At 41.2% G+C, this 15,758-nt stretch overlaps 3 protein-coding genes across 3 annotated transcripts in view; all 3 read left to right on the plus strand.

The window, feature by feature from the left end:
• The first annotated feature begins 11,701 nt into the window (after positions 1-11,701).
• LOC134839940 (involucrin-like) lies at positions 11,702-12,556 on the plus strand. The gene has a single exon (XM_063855569.1). It carries the CDS (start codon positions 11,702-11,704, stop codon positions 12,554-12,556), a length of 855 nt encoding a protein of 284 aa, XP_063711639.1.
• A 1,395-nt stretch (positions 12,557-13,951) lies between these two features.
• Positions 13,952-14,836, plus strand: LOC134839942 (involucrin-like). Its single transcript, XM_063855570.1, has 3 exons — positions 13,952-14,239; positions 14,480-14,659; positions 14,720-14,836. Exons 1-3 carry the CDS (start codon positions 13,952-13,954, stop codon positions 14,834-14,836), a joined length of 585 nt encoding a protein of 194 aa, XP_063711640.1.
• Positions 14,837-15,451: 615 nt separating this feature from the next.
• The window catches only part of LOC134839943 (involucrin-like), a 995-nt gene continuing 688 nt past the window's right edge, over positions 15,452-15,758 (plus strand). The window contains exon 1 of the mRNA XM_063855571.1: positions 15,452-15,724. Coding sequence (XP_063711641.1) covers positions 15,452-15,724 — 273 coding nt within the window. The remainder of the gene's footprint in view (positions 15,725-15,758) is intronic.

Below are 15,758 nucleotides of genomic sequence, written 5' to 3' on the forward strand. Positions count from 1 at the left end.
AAGATCTTATTTTTTGTTATCTATTTCACAGTTGTGTAAAACGATTGTTTGCTTATTTCCTAGATTTTTGAAAGACATAAGGTTTAGGATGAGGGATGCAAAAAGTTGTTAGGTATTTCTATTTTCTTAGACTGTTAGTCCTTACGATTTTTTGGTTAGCTTAACCTGGGTCTTTTTATTTAGGGTTGGAGAGAAAAGTATATCGATTCCGAAGAATGATTTTTTACTCTCGTGGCTAGTCTAAGCTGAGGTGTTAACTTACTTAATCTTACTTAGGGGTAGTGATTGCTTCTGATCAAGGGTTGGAGAATAGAAATCGATCCACAAGGTTCAGGTATAATTAGAACGCAAGTAGTTTGTTAGATACTATTTTAAACTTACTAAGTCTAAGATCTATCCTGGGTTTGGTAAGAGGAGGGTTCAAGTGAAGGATGAATAACCGAAGCTCTTCACTGTTTATCTTAATTTGAATGGTTAGTTTTATTTAAAAATTTCAATTAATTTTGGGTCTTTTGGAAGGGTTGGATAGTGAATCGACGTTTGAGGTCGTTAGACACTTGCTAAGTGAGTGGGGGAGAACAAAATTGTTCTTTTTGATCCAAAGATAGGCCTTGATGATCAGGTTTTAAATTTAGTGAAATAGAAAATTAATTCAGATCCAAGGATAAGCCTTGATGATCTGATTTTAAAATTAAGTGAATTTAATTTTAAAATGGTTTCAATTTATTTAAGAAAAAGATTTAGTATTTTAATGATATTAGTGAGCTTATGAGTGCTGTTATGTTTAGGTGATGAGGCTGGGACAACAGATGATTTATGATTACTAACAATTAATTGTCATGCTACTAATTTTTATTTTCATTTTCAATAAATATTTTTCAAATATGTTTTATATAAGACTGTAGAAATTAAGAAAACGATCTGAGATCTTTTTATCAATCGTTATTGTACATTAATAATTTTGTTTAGCGTCTGAAATGATCATGAAGATTGACTTCAAAATTTTATGTTTGCAAATGAAAATCTAAATTCATTGCTGATAATATTCTAAATACAAAAGTTTGTGTTGGCTTTTGCCGTACAATCATAAAACTAAATGGTAAGTTTCTACTTTGTCGTATGTCGTCTCTTGTTTGAGGTCTTCTTCCAATTCCGGGTAGTTCTATTATTGTTCGGAATATCGGCTCTGATCTATTGAGTCGTAGAGACATTTCGATTAAATTATTATCGTATAACATTTTGAAAAGGTTTTGTCTAAATTCTAATCTATTTTTGGTTAGTTCTAAGCTATTAAGGTCTTATTCGAGACTTATGGTTGCACCAGATGAGTTATAACCGATGTGCTTAACTCATAGAGTAATTTCGGATAGGGTACACCGTCTGCTCGTCACGCTATCTTATTTTCGGCCGGATAGACTCGTGCAACTTCTTAGTCTAATACCGATTCTAATCTTACTCTTATACTTTCTAGTCTCAGGGTGTTTAACTAGTTTCTGCTAGGCTCAATAGATCTAGGGTATACTGGTTTATTGCGGCTGCTGAAGTTCTCTTGGAGAGACAACTAATTTCTAAGTTAAATTCAAATCTCTCTGGTGCTGAAATTACAAGTAATTTCAGCACTTACAAATAAGTGGGTTGTTAGTTAGATGGATTATGATTGGTTAATATTAAATTTTTTACAGTGGTAAAATATCCAATTTATCCAATCATAAAATATAGTTTAGATCAGGTTCCAGTAGTCTCTAAAGTTTATTATTAATTTTTCTGATATAACCTCTGGTCTTTTAATTTCCGTATAATAGACACGACCGTTCATTGACACCGGCCAAGTAATTCTTTCATTTTCTGTCAGCCTGTGTGTAATTTTTCATTTTTTTCACGGCTTAAGAAATATCATACTTATCAGAAAGTCAAGCTCGCCAAGAGCTGTAAGCTTTACTTCAAACTAAAACCAAAATTTCTTAGATCACCAAAAGGCGCTAATTTTTTTAACAATTCAAATAGACATCTGAAGTAGTTCTTTGGCATATTTTCCTTCAAGGGCAATCAATTGAGAGTGAAAATGATGTAACTATTCTTTTCTAAGAAAATCTAAATTGTTTCTTGTTTTTTTTGTCTGCTTGCATAAGAAATTAAACTCTTCGATAACATAAAGACTAAATATTTTTTGCAATTTAATAAGTTGTGCAATTTGGAAAACAAGAAAAGCTTTTAGATCAAAATTTTTTTCCTAAAAATATGAATATGTCCCTGGGGTAAATCAAGAAAAACAACTTCAAGTTGGCTAACGGGGTTAACACTTTCAGAGCTTCGAAGAACGGTTGTAACTTGCGTCATTTTATTAGACAAGCTGTATTGACCAGAAAAAGGGAATAAAAAAACCCAATTAGAAATCAAAACTGATCGTATCAGGGCTAAGACTTAATTATTCCGACTCCATTTTTTTTTTCAGAGTAGTACTTTAAACTGAAAAAAAAATCTAAGAGTTTTTCAAAAAAAAGAAAAACTTTCAGAGTTTTGATTTAAAAAATTTTTCTTATCCATTACACGCTAAAGTACGAAGTGATATATTTTGCATACGGCATTGTAAATAAAAGACAAAAGAGCAAGCCTAAGTTCAATTTGGAACGAATTCTAAGACGGATTAAATCTCCGCTTACGCGTTGTCATGCCACGCATACAACATCGCATGTTCATACGTTGCATTCGTTGCATTCTCGTTTGCAGTCTTTGCAGTGGCGTCAAGGCCACCCACCTGTCGTACTTAACTATGTTATCTGTCTGTTCATCTGTGCTAAGATACAGACCTACTCTATCTTGTTACGCTAGCTAACAAACTAACTTAAACTTAAAACTGTTAAACCTCTTGTTATAGATAGGTTTATTCTGGGTCCATTAAGATCCTGTAAAAGTATAGCTATACTTATCCATTACTTATTTCAACTCTTCAATTTTACCGAGTTTTGTTAGTCCCAGAGTTCGGTAAAACTCACGCGTTATTAATACGATATATACCGCGCGTTAATTGTTCGAAACTGGCAAAAACGGCAATATTTAAACCCCCATAACTTCAAGAAAAAAAGATTAGAGGTAAAACATCTTATTTAAATTGAGCTCAGAACAACAAAAAACTCGGAATAAGAAAAAATATTTTGTCAAAAGTTGTTAGTTACAAAATTGAAGTTCGGAGAAAAAACCCACTCGAGCATAATTATTCCTTCAGATTCTTCAAAAATAGTCGGAACAACAAAATAAAATGCTCTTTTTGGCGTTGAAGGTTTCATCAGCGATTCAACTTAACCTTGTGTAGTAGTCATGAGAACTATGAAATCTCAATAAATTTTCTGAAGAAATTAGGAAATTTAAGATTTTGAGCTAGGGACAATAATGATGATTCCATTTTAGTTTTCTGGAAATTGCGCTGAGCTAGTAAAATTTTAATTGTTGCTATTGGTTATTTGTTTGTTTGGTGATTGGAACATTCCGGGTTCATGTTTATAATAATTTCTCGCTTAAGAATAATTTTGTGACCCGTTACACACGTTTTCCCAAGTTTTTAGCTATTCAGTGGGACAAGATTGCTCGTATCGGGCCAAAAAAGGCCACTGGCAAAAAAGTTGATGACTGGTTTTGATTCCTCAAAATTGATTTCTCAATTCAATTTGGAACATTTAATGAGCCTGATCAAATTCCACTTACGCGCTAATTATGAATTTTTTTTTCTCTGAAACTCACCATTTATATATGCAGAACTTACCAAATTGACAAATTCAAATCACATCAGTTTCTGAAAAAATGATTGCAAACAAAATTAATTTATATTCGAGCTCAGGACATTACCAGTTATCAAAACATTTGCTTAGTTTTGCAGAAAAATAGCAGATCTGAAATTTAGATCAGAAACTGATTTTTTTTCAGATCTGAATTAGAACATGAATACGGGTAAAAACACAAAACCGTCAAACGTGGCAAGAACAGAATTGAAAACTGTCTGAAAACAAAAATACACCAAGCACAGTTTTTGAACAAGAAAGCTCAAAATAAAATCTGAAGATAAGTTTTTACTTTGAGTTAATAATTCAGAGGTATTTTTGCCGAAATTTTAAAGCATATTTCATCGGCGATGAATGTTTTGTAAAGTTATGGGGGCTTAAAGATTGCCAATATGGTAAATTTGGGCCAATTTGGTAAATTTACCGCTCGATCTGTTGCGCAATATTAACGCGCAAGCGGAGATAAAAATTCGTCACAGAAATCGTTCAATGGGGTTGAAGCAAGCCATTCGTCATAATTGGTACCTTTTAACTTTTTCTTCTTATGGCGTGCAGGGGATGATTTTTAGAAAAAGATCATCGATTGTTTTGAGCGAACACTGCTCCATAAACCTCGATACGGGCATTTTTGTTTAGAATTTATATAAGAAGAAAACGCTAGAAAACTGGTGTATATTGTGTGAAAAAGCTGCCTGTACTATGTATATATTCTTTTAAAATGTCAGAAGTCGGTTTACAAATTAATTTACTGAAAAACAATTTCAGCATGTTTGATAATGTTTGTACAATAATGATGAGGACGTAATGTAATCAATGTGAAGATGAAGATGTGTATTTTTGTGAAAACTTTATATCAATTAATGAAATTATAGATGAGAAAGTTTTTTTCAAAAATTTGGAAGAGCTGATAGTACTCCAAGAACTCAAACTTATTTTAGATTATGGTATTGAAAAGCGTTCGAACGTTTTTGGCAATTTTTAGTTGTTTCTAATTCTTTTTGGGGGGGGGGGGAGTGAGTTGCTATCTTAAAACTTTTTTTGTGAAAAAAGTGTGAAATAGAGGAAAATTCGTACAGATCATAACAGAGAGGGTGGATTTTGTTCTAAGCTAGTCAAGCGGGCACTTTAAACTGAAGGATAATGGGTTTATTCAAAAAATGGTCTAATTAGAAGAGTTTGGGATGTAAATTTGGTCCCCCTGCCTCAACAGCAATAGACTTGTTTGAAAACATCTTGTTTAGTTGTAGTTGTTAAACTTTTCTAAGCCTATAAGTGAAAGCAATCAACGACCTCAAATGTTTTTAATCAACAATCCTCTTAAGTTATCTCTTCTCACTTACTTTTTTTCAAGAGACAGTAGGTGATTTTAAAAACTGGAAACCAAATTTTGAACCTATTTTTTGATAACTTTCTTAGTTATACATATTTAATCGTTCAAAAAAAATTTTGGAGACGAACAATCAACCTTGACAAGTCAGGTTTTGGGGCCTTAGTTATACCTATTAAGTCGTTCAAAAAATTTTTGGAGACCATAAATATCAACTTTGACGAGTCATCATGTCTTATAGCTTCGGGCGTAAAAAACTAACTCTCTAAAGTAGGTGGTTACTTCGGTAAAAATCTAAGAGCTATTGAAGATTTTGGCCTACGAGTTTTTGTTTCTGTGCTCTGCGACAGTGAAGAACTTTTAAGTTGGTTGTAAAAGAACTTTAAAAAATGCAAACGATAAAAAATGTTGAAAAGTTTATGTGGGAAAAGTAAATATATTACACTTTTCTTGTAAGAAAAGTTACTACCGTACATTTTTCTTAGAAGAAAAGGCTGCTATCTTGTAACATTATTATGGCGTGATTTTGTAAGAAATTGTGAGATTCTTAAAAAGGAAGTTCTGAGATAGCGACTTTTGGTCAACCCAGGCAGTTATTCAAAAACTTTAGAGAAATTGCGTAAAAATCAAAGTTAGCTAAAAAACAGGCACATCATTTCAATACTGTTCCATTTTAAAATCAGCGGAGACATGATATTTCAAACAGTGCCAGATCAAAGACGCAATGGAAAAAATTATGTTTTTTGTGCAGCAATATTAACAAACTAAAATTAAAAATTATCGATACACAAAAATTATTTAATATGCACGGTCTGCGCATGGTATAATTCTTTTTCTGCTAATTTTGTCTTCGGTTCTCTGCAAAAATCATTCAGCCGAAATAAACTTCTTTTGATTCTGATTAGTTAAATTTTTCCTATCACTAGGTCTCTTCATCATGAGAAAAGCCACCAATTGGTTACAGACTAATAATCTAAATTTTCCGCCAAAATGTGTTCATATTCCAAATTACTTGCCACATTCCGTTATTTTTGTTTGCTCGCTCAATGTGTTTTTGTTTTATTTTTCACTTAAGTGAATTGTGGCGGCCATTCTCATGGGCGAAGGACCGAATGGGTAAAGAAAACATGGGCGGAGAACCGGAAACACAAACAGTCGAAACTCAATTATTGAAGCGAATCAATTACCTTTCAATTAAATTTCTGCCGTTTTTAAATTCGGCCTATCTTAATATTAAGTCCCTGAAAAAGTTTACTTTCTTTGAGATGTTCACGATTTCTTTCGAAATATTGAAACAGTGAAGTTTGACTGGCGTCCCTTATGTTGGGAAGAGCGAATGATGAAAACTTTTTTGAGCCAATCAAATTTGAGAATTACAAAATCTATGAGAATATCTATGCAAAACAAGCAGATACATCAATTTTCAAAAACTGCCATATCGATGGCGCATTGGAAACAACTTAATACTTAATACTAGCAAACAAAAAAAACCATAAAATCTATATAAATGCCTGTTTTGTTCAGCAAAAATTAACTGTGCCTTTATAAATTTATTTCTGTTAATTTTGACACAGACCTCTGTTTGAGATTCAAATTTCAAATTTCATTGCGTTGTAAGTAAATTAAGCCAATCAGGTCAACTTTTGATCATACAATTGTCAAACACCAAAACATATCAATTTGGTCGGTAACAGTAAAAGAGGTGACTGTTTCAGTGACTACAAAAAGAACTCAGTTGGGATTTCCCACATCGCAGAATACTTCGAAGACGCGGTTGAGCAGCAACAGAGCTACTTTGCAGCCATTTGGTTCTCCACCAATGTAAACACAGTGGTCGATTTCGAAACCGGAGACTTTGACTTATTCACACAGGATAATTTATTGGACAGAACCAAACAGAAGAAAGGACAGAGAAACACGCACAAAGCTTTGAAAAAAGGTTCAGCTTTTCCTTTTATTTTTAGGCTCCATGAGCTTAACTGTTTAATGAGTGCCAATTTTAACCGAGGCGAAAAGGGTAATGTTACCATTTTTTTTACCAAATCATTGTTGTTTTTACAGCTCTAGTGGTCTTAAATAGCGAAGAACTTGTTAAAATAAATTTTTAATGAATTTAAAAATAATGAAATATGTAAAAAAAACGCACTAGGTATGTTTTGACAACATCAAAAAAGATTTTTTTTCCGAACGTAAATTGCTATCTTTTGCGTGAGCTATGTTCATGAAAAATGAGTCGCAGCGCGGCTGACCAAAAATAGAATGGCCAGTATACTATGATAAAAATGAAATCACACCAGGGGCGGATTTAGGATTTTCTCGACGGGGGGGGGGGGGTTGGATTTTCAAAAAATTTATGAAATTTTGACGATACTTTTTTTAGGTCGACCAAATTGATTTTCCTAGCTCTCCTAAAACACTAAAAAGACGTTTTTGGGCACTTTTTGGAAAAAATTTTTGGCGTGCGCTTCCCCGCAACGTTAGTATATATTGGGTCGGTCGACCGAAAATGGGTTTCTTAAAAAGTACCAAAGGTGAGACCCTTTGGGTCGGCGGGGGGTCGAATCCCTGAAGAAAAAGGCGTCCGCCCCCCTCCCTCCTAAATCCGCTCCTGGGTCACACTACCGAATATAGTAGGAAATATAAGTCATATATTACGGGGCAGATCTCACCCATTTCAATTTGGATTTTATTTGGGGTCATTTAGGGACCATATTTAGCATTTTTGACAAACAAGTAGCTGTTTTCTGTAGACTCTCGATTTGGAAGTGTTTTGATTGGCAATTCTGATATAGTGTAATGAACGTAGTTTTAATCATATTTTGATTAATTGTAATGAAGGTCTCGCTGATTTTTTTTTCAGGAAAAAGTCTTAAAATGTGCATGAAAGTCTCTAATAACTACAGGTGTGCATTCAGACATATTGATGCATTTATGACCGCACTTATTTATATTATACAGTGCCAAGTACAAGAACCGTGCGGAATAAAAAAGAGTTCGACAGTGCCAAAATGTGGTGACTACAGCACTGTTCGACAATTTTCTTATCGGCACTGTTGAATGGCCCTCTAAGAGCAGTACAACAGCGCCGCAGTACAACAGTGCCGAAATGTCGTTGCTGTTCAACAGTGTCGAAGTACAACGCGCCGAAAAAAATTGATATTCAACACTGCCAAAAATCAGTTTTCAGCACTGCTGAGCTTTTTTTTTAAGTTTCGTTGCTGCTGTACGTACTTCAGCAGTTTTGTATTTCGGGATTTTTGAACGTCCTCCGCGCTAGTGTAGATAGTGAAAAAATAGATATTTGAAAAGGGATCCTAAGAACTCTTTTTTGACCATTCGAATTTTCTCACCCTCGCCCTTAAATCGATTCTGAAGTCTGGGGTGTGGGGGGGGGGGGGGGGTGGTTTACATGATTGTGGTTAGTTTTTGCGGATATTGCTGTGATGAGCCGAAAGTCAAATTGAATGACCTATTGGATTTTTAGCGCGCGAAATGATTGACACGGGCAGAAACAGCCGGTACGGCACGACAGGAGTGCAGTCGTCAGTTATTGTTGTGACCGACGGCAGAGCAAGTGACCCCTCGGCACTGAAAACAGAGGTGGATGCACTACACAAACTGAATATAGAAGTGTTCGCAATTGGGGTATCTCAGACTGCGGCTGAAGCGGACCTGAAGCTAATAGCTAGTCGACCCACAAACTGGAGAAAGTATGACAGTCTCAAACAAATGGACGAAGACTCTGTAGCTGTTGGATATCAAATTTGTGACACAAAAACAGGCCAATCTAAAGTCCCAAATTGTCCGAAAACAACTACTCCGCTTACAACTGTTAATTCCTCATCCAACTCATCGATACAGTCCTCAACTCAATCGACCACATTGGTAGTAAGCCGAGCAAGCTCAACAATAACTAGAAGCACAACTTTGAACGCACCAACTAACACCGCATCAAAATCAACATTGCCAAATAAAAAAACATCCCTTCTGACAACAACACCTAAACTACCGGTCGTTTCAACACAAACAGCGTCGCAACCAACATTGCCGATTAACATGACCTCACTTTTGAAAACAACTCCCAAGCAACCAAACGTTTCAACTAAAACAGTGTCAAAAGCGATATTGCCAAAAAACATCACATCCCTTCAGAAAACAACACCTACACTACCAGTCGTTTCAACTAAAACAGCTTCAACACCGTCGTTGCCGTATAACATAACAACACTTATGAAAACAACACCTAAATTAACAGCCATTTCGAATAATTTTACAACACTTCTGAAACCAACTCCTAAATTAACAGCCATTTCGAATAAAACAGCCTCAGTAACTGCACTGCTAAATAACATAACAACCCATGTGAAAACAACACTCAAAGTACCGTCCGCTTCATTCCAAACAGCGTCAAAATCAATTTTGCTAAGTAGCATAACATACCCTCTTAAAACAACACCAAAGCTACCCGCTGTTTCAACAAAGTCAAAGTCAATGGCAACGTTGCCGAGTAACATAACTTCTCTCCTGACAGCAACACCTAAAATACCATCCGTTTCAAGTCAAACACCTTCGATACCAACGTTGCCAAGTAACTTAACATCCCTTCTGAAAACAACACCAAAGTTACCCGCTGTTTCAACAAAATCAAAATCAATGGCAACGTTGCCAAGTAACATAACTTCTCCTCTGAAAACAACATCTAAATTACCAACCGTTTCACGTAAGACACCGTCAATACCAACGTTGCCAAGTAACATAACTTCGCTTCTGAAAACAACACCTAAAATGCCATCTGTTTCAAGTAAAACACCGTCATTACCAACCTTGCCGAATAACATAACTTCGCTTCTGAAAACAACACCTAAAATGCCATCCGTTTCAAGTAAAACACCGTCAATATCAACGTTGCCAAGTAACATAACATCCCTTCTGAAAACAACACCAAAGTTACCCACTGTTTCAACAAAATCAAAATCAATGGCAACGTTACCAAGTAACATAACTTCTCTTCTGAAAACAACACCTAAATTACCAACCGTTTCAAGTAAGACACCGTCATTGCCAACCTTGCCGAATAACATAACTTCGCTTCTGAAAACAACACCTAAAATGTCATCCGTTTCAAGTAAAAGACCGTCAATGCCAACGTTGCCAAGTAACAAAACTTCGCTTCTGAAAACAACACCTAAAATGCCATCCGTTTCAAGTAAAACACCGTCATTACCAACCTTGCCGAATAACATAACTTCGCTTCTGAAAACAACACCTAAATTACCAACCTTTTCAAGTAAGACGCCATCATTACCAACCTTGCCGAATAACCTAACTTCGCTTCTGAAAACAACACCTAAAATGCCATCCGTTTCAAGTAAAACACCGTCATTACCAACTTTGCCGAATAACATAACTTCGCTTCTGAAAACAACACCTAAATTACCAACCGTTTCAAGTAAGACGCCATCATTACCAACCTTGCCGAATAACCTAACTTCGCTTCTGAAAACAACACCTAAAATGCCATCCGTTTCAAGTAAAACACCGTCAATACCAACCTTGCCGAATAACATAACTTCGCTTCTGAAAACAACACCTAAAATGCCATCCGTTTCAAGTAAGAGACCGTCATTACCAACCGTGCCGAATAACATAACTTCGCTTCTGAAAACAACACCTAAATTACCAACCGTTTCAAGTAAGACACCGTCATTACCAACCTTGCCGAATAACATAACTTCGCTTCTGAAAACAACACCTAAAATGCCATCCGTTTCAAGTAAAACACCGTCAATACCAACGTTGCCAAGTAACATTACTTCGCTTCTGAAAACAACACCTAAAATGCCATCCGTTTCAAGTAAAACACCGTCAATAACAACGTTGCCAAGTAACATTACTTCGCTTCTGAAAACAACACCTAAAATGCCATCCGTTTCAAGTAAAACACCGTCAATACCAACGTTGCCAAGTAACATAACTTCTATTCTGAAAACAACACCAAAATTACCAACCGTTTCAAGTAAGACACCGTCATTACCAACGTTGCCAAGTAACATAACTTCGCTTCTGAAAACAACACCTAAACTGCCATCCGTTCCAAGTAAAACACCGTCAAAGCCATCGTTGCCAAGTAACATAACATCACTTCTGAAAACAACAAAAAAACTGCCAGCTGTTTCAACCAAAAAGGCATCAACTGGATCTATTGGCCCATCTGTAGGAGCTGGAGCAACGACTGGCGCTGCCGTACCAGCTACTGGAGCTAATGGCCCCTCTGTAGGATCTGGAGCAACGACTGGCTCTGCTGTACCAGCTACTGGATCTAGTGGTTCTGCCGTACCAGCAACTAGATCTAGAGCAACGACTAGCTCTGCCATACCAGCTTCTGGATCTAGTGGCCAATCTGGAGGACCTGCAGCAACGACTGCCTCTGTTGTACAAGCTACCGGATCTAATGGCTCATCTGGAGGGCCTGTAGTAACGACTGGCACCTCTGTACAGGCTACTGGATCTTTTGGGGCATCTGGAGGACCTACAGCAAAGACTGGCTCCTCTGTATTAGGCACTGGATCCAGTGGACCATCTGGAAGGCCTGCAGCAACGAATGGATCAGCCGTACCAGCTACTGGATCTAGTGGACCATCTGGAGGATCTGCAGCAACGACTGGCTCTGCCCTACCAGCAACTGGATCTAGTGGACCATCTGGAGGACCTGGAGCATCAACTGGCTCTCCATTACCAGCTACCGGATCTAATGGCTCATCTGGAGGACCTGGAGCAACAACTGGCCCTGCCGTACCAGCTACCGGATCTAATGGCCCATCTGGAGGACCTGGAGCATCATCTGGCACAGCCGTACCAGCAATCGGATCTAATGGCCCATCTGGAGCACCTGGAGCAACAACTGGCTCTGCCATACCAGCTACTGGATCTAATGGCCCAACTGGAGGACCTGGAGCATCATCTGGCTCTACCGTACCAGCTACTGGATCTAATGGCCCAACTGGAGCACCTGGAGCAACAACTGGCTCTGCCGTACAAGCTACTGGATCTAATGGCCCATCTGGAGGACCTGGAGCTTCAGCTGGCTCTGCCGTACCAGCTACCGGCTCTAAGGGTCCATCTGGAGCACCTGGAGCAACAACTGGCTCTGCTGTACCAGCTACTGGATCTAATGGCCCATCTGGAGCGCCTGGAGCAACAACTGGCTCTGCCGTACCAGCTACTGGATCTAATGGCGCATCTGGAGGACCTGGATTATCAAATGGCTCTGCCATACCAGCTACGGGATCTAATGGCCCATCTGGAGGACCTGGAGCAACAACCGGCTCTGCCGTACCAGCTACCGGATCTAATAGCCCATCTGGAGGACCTGGAGCAGCATCTGGCTCTGCCGTACCAGCTACCTGGTCTAATGGCCCATCTGGAAGACCTGGAGCATCATCTGGCTCTGTCGTAACAGCTACTGGATCTAATGGCCCAACTGGAGGACATGGAGCATCATCTGGTTCTGCCGTACCAGCTACTGGATCTAATGGCCCATCTGGAGCACCTGGAGCAACAACTGGCTCTGCCGTACCAGCTACTGGATCTAATGGCCCATCTAGAGGACCTGGAGCTTCAACTGGCTCTGCCGTACCAGCTACCGGATCTAATGGCCCATCTGGAGCACCTGGAGCAACAACTGGCTCTGTCGTAACAGCTACTGGATCTAATGGCCCAACTGGAGGACCTGGAGCTTCATCTGGCTCTGCCGTACCAGCTACTGGATCTAATGGCCCATCTGGAGCACCTGGAGCAACAACTGGCTCTGCCGTACCAGCTACTGGTTCTAATGGCCCATCTAGAGCGCCTGGAGCAACAACTGGCTCTGCCGTTCCAGCTACTGGATCTATTGGCCCATCTGGAGGACCTGGAGCATCAACTGGCGCTGCCATAGCAGCTACGGGATCTAATGGCCCATCTGGAGGACCCGGAGCATCATCTGGCTCTGCCGTACCTGCTACTGGATCTAATGGCCCATCTGGAGCACCTGGAGCAACAACTGGCTCTGCCTTATCAGCTACCGGATCTAATGTCCCATCTGGAGGACCTGGAGCAACAACTGGCTCTGTAGTAACAGCTACTGGATCTAATGGCCCAACTGGAGTACCTGGAGCATCATCTGGCTCTACCGTACCAGCTACTGGATCGAATGGCCCAAATGGAGCACCTGGAGCAACAACTGGCTCTGCCGTACCAGCTACTGGATCTAATGGTCCATCTGGAGGACCTGGAGCTTCAGCTGGCTCTGCCGTACCAGCTACCGGCTCTAATGGCCCATCTGGAGCACCTGGAGCAACAACTGGCTCTGCCGTACCAGCTACCGGATCTAATGGCCCATCTGGAGCACCTGGAGCAACAACTGGCTCTGTCGTAACAGCTACTGGATCTAATGGCCCAACTGGAGGACCTGGAGTTTCATCTGGCTCTGCCGTACCAGCTACTGGATCTAATGGCCCATCTGGAGGACCTGGAGCAACAACCGGCTCTCCCGTACCAGCTACCGGATCTAATGGCCCATCTGGAAGACCTGGAGCATCATCTGGCTCTGTCGTAACAGCTACTGGATCTAATGGCCCAACTGGAGGACCTGGAGCATCATCTGGCTCTGCCGTACCTGCTACTAGATCTAATGGCCCATCTGGAGCACCTGGAGCAACAACTGGCTCTGCCGTACCAGCTACCGGATCTAATGGCCCATCTAGAGGACCTGGAGCTTCAACTGGCTCTGCCGTACCAGCTACCGGATCTAATGGCCCATCTGGAGCACCTGGAGCAACAACTGGTTCTGTCGTAACAGCTACTGGATCTAATGGCCCAACTGGAGGACCTGGAGCTTCATCTGGCTCTGCCGTACCAGCTACTGGATCTAATGGCCCATCTGGAGCACCTGGAGCAACAACTGGCTCTGCCGTACCAGCTACTGGATCTAATGGCCCATCTAGAGGACCTGGAATTTCAAGTGGCTCTGCTGTCCCAGCTACCGGATCTAATGGCCCATCTGGAGCACCTGGAGCAACAACTGGCTCTGCCGTACCAGCTACTGGATCTAATGGCCCATCTGGAGGACCCGGAGCAACAACCGGCTCTGCCGTACCAGGTACCGGATCTAATGGCCCATCTGGAGGACCTGGAGCATCATCTGGCTCTGCCGTACCAGCTACCGGATCTAATGGCCCATCTGGAAGACCTGGAGCATCATCTGGCTCTGCCGTACCTGCTACTGGATCTAATGGCCCATCTGGAGCACCTGGAGCAACAACTGGCTCTGCCTTACCAGCTACCGGATCTAATGTCCCATCTGGAGGACCTGGAGCAACAACTGGCTCTGTCGTAACAGCTACTGGATCTAATGGCCCAACTGGAGGACCTGGAGCATCATCTGGCTCTACCGTACCAGCTACTGGATCTAATGGCCCAACTGGAGCACCTGGAGCAACAACTGGCTCTGCCGTACCAGCTACTGGATCTAATGGCCCATCTGGAGGACCCGGAGCAACAACCGGCTCTGCCGTACCAGGTACCAGATCTAATGGCCCATCTGGAGGACCTGTAGCATCATCTGGCTCTGCCGTACCAGCTACCGGATCTAATGGCCCATCTGGAAGACCTGGAGCATCATCTGGCTCTGCCGTACCTGCTACTGGATCTAATGGCCCATCTGGAGCACCTGGAGCAACAACTGGCTCTGCCTTAGCAGCTACCGGATCTAATGTCCCATCTGGAGGACCTGGAGCAACAACTGGCTCTGTCGTAACAGCTACTGGATCTAATGGCCCAACTGGAGGACCTGGAGCATCATCTGGCTCTACCGTACCAGCTACTGGATCTAATGGCCCAACTGGAGCACCTGGAGCAACAACTGGCTCTGCCGTACCAGCTACTGGATCTAATGGTCCATCTGGAGGACCTGGAGCTTCAGCTGGCTCTGCCGTACCAGCTACCGGCTCTAATGGCCCATCTGGAGCACCTGGAGCAACAACTGGCTCTGCCATACCAGCTACTGGATCTAATGGCCCATCTGGAGGACCCGGAGCAACAACCGGCTCTGCCGTACCAGGTAACGGATCTAATGGCCCATCTGGAGGACCTGTAGCATCATCTGGCTCTGTCGTACCAGCTACCGGATCTAATGGCCCATCTGGAAGACCTGGAGCATCATCTGGCTCTGCCGTACCTGCTACTGGATCTAATGGCCCATCTGGAGCACCTGGAGCAACAACTGGCTCTGCCTTACCAGCTACCGGATCTAATGTCCCATCTGGAGGACCTGGAGCAACAACTGGCTCTGTCGTAACAGCTACTGGATCTAATGGCCCAACTGGAGGACCTGGAGCATCATCTGGCTCTACCGTACCAGCTACTGGATCTAATGGCCCAACTGGAGCACCTGGAGCAACAACTGGTTCTGCCGTACCAGCTACTGGATCTAATGGTCCATCTGGAGGACCTGGAGCTTCAGCTGGCTCTGCCGTACCAGCTACCGGCTCTAATGGCCCATCTGGAGCACCTGGAGCAACAACTGGCTCTGCCGTACCAGCTACTGGATCTAATGGCCCATCTGGAGCGCCTGGAGCAACAACTGGCACTTCCGTACCAGCTACTGGATCTAATGGCGC

The sequence above is a fragment of the Symsagittifera roscoffensis genome, chromosome 2, assembly GCF_963678635.1.
Source record: "Symsagittifera roscoffensis chromosome 2, txSymRosc1.1, whole genome shotgun sequence".
In the NCBI taxonomy this organism is placed as follows: Eukaryota; Metazoa; Xenacoelomorpha; order Acoela; family Convolutidae; genus Symsagittifera; species Symsagittifera roscoffensis.

What these genes read in the sequence shown, in the direction of transcription:
- LOC134839940 (XM_063855569.1), top strand. Translation starts at nt 11,702, where the DNA reads ATGGATCAGCCGTACCAGCTACTGGATCTAGTGGACCATCTGGAGGAT.
- LOC134839942 (XM_063855570.1), top strand. Translation starts at nt 13,952, where the DNA reads ATGGCCCAACTGGAGGACCTGGAGCTTCATCTGGCTCTGCCGTACCAG. An exon ending in AACCGGCTCTGCCGTACCAG is followed by an intron (nt 14,240 to 14,479) that starts GTACCGGATCTA and finishes CTGTCGTAACAG; the next exon opens with CTACTGGATCTAATGGCCCA. An exon ending in AACCGGCTCTGCCGTACCAG is followed by an intron (nt 14,660 to 14,719) that starts GTACCAGATCTA and finishes CTGCCGTACCAG; the next exon opens with CTACCGGATCTAATGGCCCA.